Consider the following 12,567-nt stretch of genomic DNA (forward strand, 5'->3'; position numbering starts at 1 on the left):
ATGTTTTGTAAATTTCCTACTGTAAATATATGAACAAATAATTTTAGATTAGTATAATGCATTGCTTAGAACTTCATTTGGGCAACTTTAAATGTGATTTTGTCACTATTTTGATTTTTTTGCACCCTCATATTCCAGATTTTTGAATAGTTGTATCTCGACCAAATATTGTCCTATCCTAACAAACCATACATCCATGGAAAGCCAATATTTTAAAGTACTTTACATCCCCAGTAAGTTACACTTTCCTCCACAGTTACAACTAGGAATGCTAGTTGTAAAGGATTTCTACAGCCGATATAATTTCTTGTCATCATAATCATCCGATCCCAATCATTTAAGCTTTATATAAGTGATAACTAAGCTCTCAGTTGACTGTCATTGTTAACCTTTGTCTTTCCAGATAAAATAATACCAGAGATGTTGCATTGACTGTATTATTGCTGTGTATTGTTGTTTTAATTAAGAATCAAATAAATAAGCACAACAAATATTCATTTTACAATAAGCATTTTAATAGACCTTTAAAAACAGAGCTCCGCCTTAGGTAGATCTTTTCCCATCAAATTAAATTAGTACAGATTCTGTTTCCTTTTCTCTACTCCTTTCATCCTTCTCTTTACTCTTCCCTGTACCATTTCTCCATTTTAAGTTTTCCACTAGTTCCCTTACATTAACATTAATGGGATCATAGATCACCACACCTTGCATCCACAGATTCTTTTCCCCATCTCTAACCACCTTAACTACTCCAACATTTGCCAATTCCATCCTTTTCCATTTGGACTTTATTATTGCATTCAATTAGCAAGTTCACATCTTCTAGAATCCTTGCACATTTCACTTCTCCGACCTGTCCTTTAATGATTTTTGTTAATTTAATCAGGTCTAACTACGTTCATTTTACTCTTCTCAGTGCTTTTCTCTCTCTCTTCACTATCTGACTTTCCGATTCTGGATGTTTCATTTTTCTTCCTTTGCTGGCCTTTTCCCATCTCTCTTTCCCACACTTTCCCATTCATTATTCTCCTCTTAACTTCCTCACTGCAACTCATACTGTTACTCTTACTGTGTGTCTCTTTCCCTGACATTTTTTCTAGGTTTGCAAGGAACTTTGTGGGAATATCGTTCTGTACAGGCCTTTGGTCCAAGTTCCGAGCATTACTTACATTTATTATATTCAGAATACCTAAACTTCACAGTCTTCAGTCTTCTTTCAGTTTGTCGTTATATTTTGACTCCTCAGTAGTCAGTCCTCAAAAAAATAAAAAACGTCCGGCAACTGCAATACTCTCCGAGCTTTGGAGTCTCTGCCAGTCACCGTGTTTATCCAGACGTTCAGAACTCTTTCAGAAGATGTGTAATAGCGCCTCCCATTGTATGACAGCGAAAACACGGAGAGCTGGAAAAGTCCGTCAATGATTGAAAATTCAGGGAAATAGTTAAACAGACATTTACACGTAAATCATTAGTACAAATAAAGGCAGCTACGTGATTTTTTTCTTTTTCAATCATGACCATCATAAGCATCACAATTAGCTTTTGGTAATGGTTTGTTATGGTGTACACCAGTGGTTCTCAATCCTAGTCCTGGGGGACCCCTGCTCTGCACATTTTGCATGTCTCCCTTATTTAACACACCTGATTGAGATCATCAGCTTGTTAGTTCAGTTCATGGATCTCTCTCCTAATAAGCTGATGATCTCAATCAGGTGTGTTAAATAAGGGAGACATGCAAAATGTGCAGAGCAGGGGTCCCCAGGACCAGGATTGAGAACCACTGGTGCACACAATCATGGTAATAACTTAAACCAACTTGCTTTTGTAAAACAATGTCTGTTTGATTATTGTATTCTGTTTGTTGCACTGAGTTGTCTCCTGTTCTGCTGTAAACTGAGGGAACTGGGAAGTGTGTGTCTCACTGCTGCCCTCTTCAGTCAGGAGAAATGGTGCGTCTGCGCAGGCAGCTGCATGTCAGGCATTTGAGGATGCTCATTGTAATGTGCATAAGTGAGCCGAAGTTAAATAGCAGGTTGTAGAAAGTGTGCACTGAGAGTCCTCCAGTCTCGTCCGCGTATTTCATGGCCACAATGGGTGTGTAGAGGCTGTTGGTCAGATTCCGGAATCGGGGTCGGCTAGATTCAATCACTTTCTTGGTGCACTGGATTGAGGGTAATTAGAAAGAGATTATAAACAAAAACATGTGTTTGTTTTCAGTGCAATGTTTGCAGTCAAACGGTGGTACATACTTTAGCAATGTCATCAGGGGTTTGTCCTAATGCCTCAAAGATATCGATGGATGATGGTATGTACACATCCTTGAAGTATCTGACTGTGTCTGCATCTGCTCCAGGATATTCCATCTTGGCCACATCTTCCATCATCTTTGTTTCAAACTCTGTATGTACTGGGCCTGGCTCAATCAGAGATAGTCTAGGAGTATAGAGGGAATGCTTCTTTAGCACAATAGCACTCTTTAATGCCAGTAAAATGGATTATAAAAACCAAATCCTTTAGGTCCCACAAATTCTTTGGTTTTTCAGCATTCTTGTGTATTTGAACACTTTCCAACGATGGCTGTATGATTTTGAGATCCATTTGATCACACTGAGGGACTCATATGCAACTATTACAGAAGGTTCAGATGCTCACTGATGCTTCAGAAGGAGAAACTATGTATTAAGAGCTGGGGGGGGGGGTAAAAACTTTTGAACAGAATGGAGATGTGTACATTTTTCTTATTTTACCTAAATATCATATTTTTTTCATTTAGTACTGCCCTTCAGAAGCTACAGAAGAGAGTAAGATGTTTGTCAGAAGACAAAATTAGTTAAATTTACCCTCATCCTTTCACCCCTGACTTTTAATGCATGATTTTCCTTCTGCATATGAGTCCCTCAGTTGGTTCAAATACACAAAAATGCTGGAAAACCAAATAATTGGTCGGACCTGAAGGATTTTTCTGAAGAACAGCAGGCAGTTTAACTGCTCAGGACAAACAAGGGACTCATGAACAACTATCACTAAACAAAACAAAAATAAAACAAAACAAAAAACAGCTGTGGATCATTCAGGTAACAACACAGTATTAAGAATCAAGGGGATGTAAACTTTTGAACGGTGTCATTTTAAAAAATTCAACTGTTATTTTCTCTTGTGGGACTATATGTAAATGTATTTTATGTAAAATATCTTATTCAGGTTAATACTAAATCAAAAATAACATGTATTTTGTATGATCCCTCTTATTTTGGTAAAATAACATTTGGCAGATTCTGCAAGGTGTACTTTTGAATTCAACTGTATATACACTGAAAATACTGTTTCAGTCTATTTTAAATTTTTTATATTTAATTCAATGTGTGACTTGCTTTTTCTATGTAATGAATTTACTTAGTGATTTACTTAGATTACGTAGTGATTTTTTTTTTATGTAATTGAGAGATATTTCCCGTATTTCAGCTGTAATTATGGCAAAGCTGCTTGTTTTAATCTTTATTAATGAACAGAAACTGTGAGTAGTGATATTTAAATAACTATGACATATTTTGTGATTCAAATAGTTTTAAGAACTGTATGTTCTTAAAACTATTCTTAATGTTAATTTCACATCTTGATATAGTTTACTCATTCTGTGGCTTGAAATTCACTGATGAAGATTTGTGAGGATTATGAGATTATTCTCAATGGCACATGGTAGTAAACCAGTGTTGTAAATGTAAATAAATGACACAAGTATAATATGTGACCCTGGACCACAAAATCACTCATAAGGGTAAAATCTTTGAAATTGATATTTATACATCATCTGAAAGCTGAATAAATAAACTTTTTTGTTGATGTAAGGTTTGTTAGGATATGATAGTATGTATTATGTATGGTTTGAAAATCTGGAATCTCAGGGTGCAAAAAAATCTAAATATTGAGAAAATCGCCTTTAAAGTTGTCTTAGCAATGCATATTACTAATCAAAAATTAAGTTTTGATATATTTACGGTAGAAAATTTACAAAATATCTTCATGGAATATGATCTTTACTTAACATCCTAATTATTTTTGGCATAAAAGAAAAATCAATCATTTTGACCCATACAATGTATTTTTGGTTATTACTACAAATATACCCATGCTACTTACGACAGGCTTTGTGGTCCAGGGTCACATACATTTTTACAAAAATATCAAACCAAACTACTTTAGTCTGATGCAGAATTTTTGTAATTTACTAAAAACGACATTATAAATTCACAGTTCTATTATGACAACTCTCAGAAGATTTTAGCAAGGTAATTGATATGACATAGTTAATGTATTTGGTCTTGGCGGAATAGATCTGCTACGCTGCTGAATTGCTGTTAGTTATTGCTGCTGCTGTTGCTGAAAAGCAAGTACACGAACTTGCAACTGCCAATACATATGCTGATACGCTGCTGTGAGTATCTAAGACATACTGCTGTCGCACAAATTGCATATATAATAATCTGTAGCAGATCTATAAAGGTGGAGCTGGGGAGGTGGAGGGTTTAAGAACTGCTCTAGTAAATGCTAAGCAGCCATTTTAATGTAAAGCAGCAAGCTCATTGGCTACATACGCAACATGAGACAATCAGCTAGTGCCAAACAGTTTAACACTATGAATATCATTAATTTGCATTATCGACCTGTCAGCCTGCGCCATCTAGAGTTTCATGGCAGAACTTGGCATTTATCATCACAGATCGTTTTGCAATTTGATATTTAATTGATATATTTAAACCTTGTTCTTCATGTTTTTCATGCTAACAATTCAAAGACTTTGGATCACTTACTTGACATTAAACTTCAGCAGCTGCACAGCCATACTCTCACAGAAGCCCTCTATGGCGAACTTAGAGGCCGTGTAGACATCATTGAATACCACACCTGCAGATGAGTTCAACAGAGACATATTCAGTCATCATGTCATTGTTCTGCTGCCCTCTCAAAGTGGCCCAAACCATATGTGCCATATCTAGCTGTCATACTGCTCTACAGCAAGTGCATAGCTCTGAATGGCTCTATTGTTCCTCTGACTGTCAAGCATTCAGCTGTGTGACAGAAGGTTTCAGTCAGCACTCTAAAGCCTGGTTTGTCCGTCTTACCCTGCAGGCCCATTACGCTGCTCATGACAATAATGTGGCCGGCTCGTCGCTTCTTCATGTCCGGCATGACCTCTTTTATCATGCGCACAGTTCCGAAGAAGTTGGTCTCAAACACTTTCTTCATGTCATCCATGCTGATGCTCTCCACAGGGCCCAGCAAACCCACGCCTGCATTATTAACTGGAAAATCAGACAGGAAACATGGGTGGTTATGGCCTTGACTGTCCCCTGAGGCAAAAGGCTAGTATTGATCTATGGTGACCATATATTGTTCAATTAATATCAGTCAGCACATGCTTGTTCTAGTTTCTATTAATCTCATGTCTGTGTTACAGTTTGCACCTCTTTTTGTAGTCTGAACAGGCTAAAAACACATGAAAATCCAATTTGTATAAGCCTAATGCAAGCCTTCGAACTACGACTTGTTTGAAATCCTATTAAAGTTTTTTGTTAATGCGTTCGAGTCTGAACGGTCAAATAGGATTTGTGTGTCTATTTTATTCGTCATGTGACGGGTTAATACAATAGGTGTTTCGTAAAGAAGAAAAACAACAGGTGGTCATTATGTGACCGCTGTAATCACATCATTTAATGATTGCATTAATGTGTTCATTGTTAACTAACTGCAGGGTTTGTACACTATGAGGACATTATTTTAAAAAAGGCTTTAAAACAATGTGTATTGTGGAAAGCGCAAAACAAATAAATGTGAATCGAATAGATAGTGAACCCCAGTGAATAAGGTGGACGTGGACTTGGAGTTTACTTCAAATCTAAAAAGTATATATGGCCCTGGACCACAAAACCAGTCGTAAGTAGCACGGGTATATTTGAAGCAATAGCCAACAATACATTGTATGGGTCTAAATAATCTATTTTTCTTTTATGCCAAAAATCATTAGGATATTAAGTTCATGTTTCATGAAGATATTTTGTAAATGTCCTACCGAAAATATAACACAACTTAATTTTTAATTAGTTATTTGCATTGCTAGGAACTTCATTTTGACAACTTTAAAGGCGATTTTCTCAGTGTTTTGATTTTTTTGCACCCTCAGATTCTATCAGATTTTCAAATAGTTGTATCTCTGCCAAATATTGCCCTATCCTAACAGTCATACATCAATGGAAAGCATATTTATTCAGCTTTCAGGTGATGTTTATTGACCATTATGACTGGTTTTGTGGTTCAGGGTCACATATTATATATATATATATATACCTTCAATATATATTTAAAGTAAAGAGAGTACACTTTTATTGTTTAACAATTATGTACTTTTCAAAAGTACAATTTCTAATAATTTCGAGTATTAAAGGTAGATTTCAAATTTAAGGTTAATTGTTTTAATATTTTAATAAGTATTCTGATTTAAAACTATCCTAAATGGTACTTCTTTTTCACAAGGGAATATGTGGACATACGGTATGAGGACAAGTTTAGGATGTAAAAGGCCAGAGAGCATGTCAAATGAGTTTGATTTCAGGAAGCCAAGGACAGTTAACTTACACAATCCCATTAGTCACTGCTTTTAGTCCACATTGCTCTCTTAAAGTGACAGTACACTTAAAAATAAAAAATTCTGTCATCATTTACTCACCCTCAAGTTGTTTCAAACCTATGCAAATTTCTATGTTCTCCTTAATACAAAAGAAGATATTTTTAAGAGGAGTTTCTGGTCCCAATCTACCATAGTGGTTTTTTTTCATACTACAGAAGTCAATAAAGAACCAACAAATGTTTGGTTACCAACATTTTTCAAAAAAATCTTCTGTTGTGTTCAACAGAAGAATGAAATCTAAACTTGAGGGTGAGTAAATGACAGAACTAAATTTTTCGGTACCTGCAATGTCAGTATATTTTATTGTTTATAACTAATTATTAGAGAAACATAATCAATGGCAAAACATCCCTTGCTAAATTCTTGCAACGTAAAACTATGCGGTTTTGCATAGTGCTATTGCAACCGGTGTTTTTTCTGTACAAGCCCATCTTTTTTCAACAGCCCATCTAAAAAATCCTATTTCCCCTGCAGTATAAATAAAGCCTATATGAGGTCGAAGGCATTGTGCACTCACTGAGAATGTCGATGTGGCGGTCCTTGACACTGTCAATACACTGCCTGACTGAGTCATCACTGCATATATCCAGAGACAGCAGTGTCAAGGTCTTTCCATATGTGTCACCCGCCGCTTCCACCAGCCGGTCCTTCTTTCTCAGGTCTCTCATAGTGGCAATAACTTTAAGACAAGTGACAGAGAATCATTTGGTCATTAACAAAGCAAGAATAAATATGAATGAGTATGAGTATGAAATGAAAGACTAATATTTACACGCAGGTTTTATATAGAGCTGAATTTAAAAATGTTTGCATCATTGAATCTGTCCTATCTATTACTGTGACGCCACTTTAAGAAACAATCTGTATTGTTTAAAGTACTACAGTATATAAATAAAGATGACTTGAGTTGACTCCAAGACGCATTGTCCTAAAATCCCCGCAGGAGATTGCAATTTGATTTAATTTGATCTCTTTCATCTTTTTTTAGCGCTGACATATATGCTGACCCAAACAAAGCACATCTAATCAGTGGTAAGTCTTGCTTAATTAAACTATGGCAGAAAGATAAGCTGAAGAGATTAAGATTTTGATGCACTTTGCACTTTGAACACCTGAGGGGACACTAACCTAAATCTAATGACCTAAGCGCCCATCCCAGATGTAATAATACACTTGCTGAACATCATTCATATAATTGTTGTTGGATTTGGAGTAATCAGTGTTATCCTTATAAAAGCATTAGAAATCCAGTTAACAGTGTGATATCAGTAATCAGCTGTAATGCCATGCCAACTATTATAAAGACATGCACTGTCAGCACGGATGCAAAATTGATCAAAAGTGACAGTAAAGATATTTACAGTGTTACAAAAGGACAAACTCATCTTGGTTTTCATAACTGTTTTCAACATTGATAAGAAGAAATGCTTTTTAAGCAGCAAATCAGTATATTAGAATGATTTCTGAAGGATCATGTGACACTGAAGACTGGAGTAATGATTCTGAAAAATCAGCTTTGCATCACATGAATAAAAACATTTTAAAACATATCAATAGAAAACATTTAAACTATGTATTCTTTTTACTCATCTCCTTTCTAGTCTGTATTACTTTGTATTACAGCACTTGTCATGTTACTGCCTCCTTAGCATGAATCACTTTGTTGGATTCCTCACTTTGGATAAAAGTGTCTGCTAAATAAATGAAGACATCATTCAGTTTGAGCTTCAACATTTATATCATAGGCTTACTTTGCTTCTTAGACACTGACAGGAATTTTTTTTGCAGTGTCTGTCTCTGAGACACTAGCACACCTTGAGTATACTGATGTTTGATTTGCTGATTAAACGTCTCTGATTTTACAGATAAGCCTCCGTAGGGGATAAATGTGTTGAAGCGTCATTCATTCGGCAGATTATTGCAGTCTGTCAACAGAGAGCATCCATGATCAGTCACAGCCCCAGCTGCTGTTGACAAGTGCCAGTAAGCATGAGGAGACTGTAATGCATTTGTAAGGTGATGATAGAGACGCAGCTGCTAGGAAATCTGCATTCCAGTCTTCTTAAACTAGATTTCACTTGTGCATATCAAGCATAAGCTGTATTTGATGAAAGCAGAAATTAATTCTTACGACACACAAAGCCTGTGTGGTCAAACTAGGCCACAACATAAACGTGTTTGTGAGAACAAGCGCCTCATTGTTAAAGCTGTTGTTTTAGAGTAAGACTTGAGGCAGATTAAACATTCTTGAATGAGCCGCTCTCTCTTCTAATTGGATTTTTTTTGGCTTCTTTGAAGTTGGCATATATCACTGCTCCTCATTATATCCAGAACCAATGAAATGTTTAATCTCAGAGGATTTTGTTTTTCTGAAAAAGTCCACTGTTGCAATACTCTTCCAATGAGAACAAAGTTCAAACGGAATTAATTTTAAAAGATGAAAAAGAATGAAAGAAATGTGTGGATGGAAAAGTTCCTATACTGATAGGGTTTTATTTTAACTTCTTCGTTTTAACTTTCTTAAAAGCGTTCCTTTCGTCTAGTAAAATAAGGGGACTTCAACAGGGGGTCTGCCATATGTTTCTGATGTCATGTCAAAAACGTACCTATGGGAACTTTTCCGTGAGACGTGAAATACGTACCAATTAGTACATAACACTAAAGTTTCCAACAGAAATGTCCACTGAGTGGCACTAAAAGAGTGTTCGTTTTTTTCCCCCCGGAACAGATGAATGTACATATGGTACGTTTTATGTGACGTTGGTTTTGTGCTTGTCACCGCAGTTTTGATTTAAATGTCCATAGAGGGGCGCTATAACTCTAATGCTCTGTGCGTTTTCAAATAAAGTACCATCTGTACTACATCTAAACATAACCAATAGCATGAACAAAAGCAGATGTGACGTAAAAACGCAATCGAAAGCATGCCGTTTTAGATCGTTTTTCCATCTCTCATCTTTCAGCTCTTTCATTGTGTCATGTTTTTCACAGGATTTGTACCCTAACGATTTAGCATCCGTGCAGGCTGAGCTACCGAACAAACTTGTTACGTCCGGAAAACAAAACATATGGAGCTGTAAGTCAACTGTGTACAAAACGATTACAAAAAAAAAAAAAAAAAAGTTCCCACAGGTACATTTTCGTCATGAGTTTAGGTAGATAATTATAGTATGTTATCTAACTCAAGCTATAGAAGCTATTTATGAAAGCTATAATTAAAACACATTAGGTAAAATTCAGGAGGGTGTTCAGTGTCACTTCAAAATATTGGATGAGAAAAAATTTGTACTACAAAAATAAAATAACACCAAAATTACATATAAATCACTAGTTTTTCTAAAGAAACATTGCCCATTAGTGAGACTAGCAGGTAAAGTTACAGCGGAAGTCCACGTCTCTCTCGCCTCCCCTGAGCCCATAGGTTTTAACAGACTACCTAAAGCATGCGGTGAGTTTGGTGGGGGATAATTGAGAATGAATGGGGGAAAGTCATGTGAGAGGAGGCAATGCCTCCACTGCGATATTATTGGATATAACTGGTTATGTTCGGCTGTGATTGGTTCATGTGATAAATCCAGCCTCTTGCGTTCACAAATCAGTTTGAGCGAACAATATAATGGCATTAAATGAAAGACTAATTTAAAAAAGTAAGTAAATAACTTAGATATAAAAACTTTCTTATGTCAAAGTAAGACTTAAACTGACATGAAAACATCATTTATGGAAGTTTTTAGTGAGTAATCAGCTTGGTGAAGTTTAAAGTAAATCTTTATGTCTGTGACCAATAGAGGGCTTTCACAACGCATCATCAGTTGGCCATATCGGCAGCACTGATTGTAAACAATGCCACTGAACTGAACAAAACTTGCATATTTTGCTCAATATTCCCACTGAAAGTGGTCAATTATTGTCATGTTTTGGGCTGTACTAATCGTTTGGACCAGAAAAAACATTTGGAGTACTATAGACTGCCAAAAGTTAAAACAAATCAAGGAGAACAGTGCAAAAAAACTGTCTGAGGAAACAAAAAGCATTTGTAGTTGGCCAAACTAAACCAGGATTTCCAGGGCAAGAATCTTGTTTTTATAATTCCCGGTAGGTATGTGAAATATTAGGCTAATATCCTAATTAATACTGCTTAATAACTTTATCACCTATTAACTAGTTTGTCAAAATATTGCATCCTGAATTGAAGTCCTTCTCTATATGATTTTGCTGCTTCCACGTGTTTTCTTCCCCTAGGTTTAGACAGCATAATTTAGCAGAACAACAAATTGTTGCTGTTGTTTACATCCGAGTATTTCCAATATGGCTGTGCATCTGGGTAACTGACCAAACCGTGACGTAAATGCAAACCCTCTATATTTACCGAGATTATGTTTTTCTTTTTCTGATAGTGTAAGTAATGTTTGTTTAACCAAGACAAAAAATCAAGTGTAATATAGAAGTAAATACATAATGCGCATGTCAGACTAATCTCTCAATCCACCAACGGCCTGAAAAAGATCTCAGACCCCTGGTGTATATCAAACGCATTGAATTTGATTGACATTAATGAGTCTCTGGATGTAGCTGAGTGGGAGATAACAAATGTCCAATGGGTTTGCCCTGCTCAGAGTGCAGATGAAGTCTTCAGACGACCCTCGCTTTAGAGCCCTCACTTGTACAGGTCTCAAACTTTGTCCCTCTCCCAACACTCATTCCAGTGTGTGAACTATGGGCGCATTAGACACGGCACTAAACCAGGGCAGCGGTCTACAATTCACAGCCATAAAGGGAGCTTTGTACTGGAGAAGTCACTTGAAAGAGAACTGGCAGTCTCTTTATGATCTCCGCCTGGCAAGCGGTATCCTTGCGGAGCCGTACCCTGGAAACTGCGCTTTCACATGATAATAAAGAGCCTTTGGGTTCAACTAGAGAAAAAGTGAATGTATAATCTCGCGGTTGGGATGAAGAGACAAACGAATTCTCCAATATACAACGCGTTATGTAATAAAAACATCCAACAGTTGCGTTACAAATTAGACTTGTATGCTATCGATTAATACCGACTGTAAACGTGTGAACTTCTAGAATCTACAATTTAGAACGTTCTAAAATATTCTAACCGAACGTTTGAGCGCTGGAGGAATTAGAACGCAAATGAGCGCGTTTACCATGGTAACGCTTCTGTTCGTCTCTGGCCAGCAGCACGGCGATCCGCAGTCCGATCCCAGAGGAGCAGCCGGTGATCAGCACCACTTTCTGCTCGCCGCCACTCGCCATGGCAACTCCTGTCTCAGCTGCGAGCTGTATCAGCGGACTTTAAAAAACTTAAAGCGGATCACGCAACTCGGCAAGGCTCATGTGAGCGGGTTATGCAGTCACATGGCAGACAGAATCGATTAGTTAAAGGAGGACGTAAACACGCATGCTTACTTACGTGAGCATCAGCGTTTACTGTACTGCTTTGAAAAACAAACAGATTAACGCAGTCAGATGCATTGCCCGAACTGTGGGTGCAAAGGGGAGAGAGGTGTGTGTGAGAGAGCGTGTGTTTGGGGAGGGGGCGGGGGTCTGAGGCGAGAGAAAATAAATTAAATAAGTGAAACAACCTACATTTCAAAGTAAACTAGTTTAATTCAATTAATATTAATTGTTAATTACATCTCAGTTGCACGCCTTTTAAAATGCTGCAGTGATTGTACAACTTACATATTAACAGGAAATTATATTATTTATTTTATACATAATATTCTATTTTATTTATGGTAGTAATTAAAGTTAATAGTTTGTATGTTTGACCCACAGGTGTATTTGTAGCAATAGCCAACAATATGGGTCAAAATAATAAATTTTTATTTATTTTTTGGCCAAAAAACCTTAGGATATTCAGTAAAGATCAT

At 36.6% G+C, this 12,567-nt stretch overlaps 1 protein-coding gene across 1 annotated transcript; it reads right to left on the minus strand.

The window, feature by feature from the left end:
- Positions 1-433: 433 nt before the first annotated feature.
- rdh8a (retinol dehydrogenase 8a) lies at positions 434-12,128 on the minus strand. The gene is made up of 6 exons (XM_073838147.1): positions 11,839-12,128; positions 7,200-7,361; positions 5,121-5,300; positions 4,809-4,902; positions 2,250-2,433; positions 434-2,161 (listed from the first exon to the last, which is right to left on the minus strand). Exons 1-6 carry the CDS (start codon positions 11,945-11,947, stop codon positions 1,934-1,936), a joined length of 957 nt encoding a protein of 318 aa, XP_073694248.1. The 5' UTR covers positions 11,948-12,128; the 3' UTR covers positions 434-1,933.
- Between the last annotated feature and the right edge of the window lie 439 nt (positions 12,129-12,567).

Source organism: Garra rufa, chromosome 1, assembly GCF_049309525.1.
Source record: "Garra rufa chromosome 1, GarRuf1.0, whole genome shotgun sequence".
In the NCBI taxonomy this organism is placed as follows: Eukaryota; Metazoa; Chordata; class Actinopteri; order Cypriniformes; family Cyprinidae; genus Garra; species Garra rufa.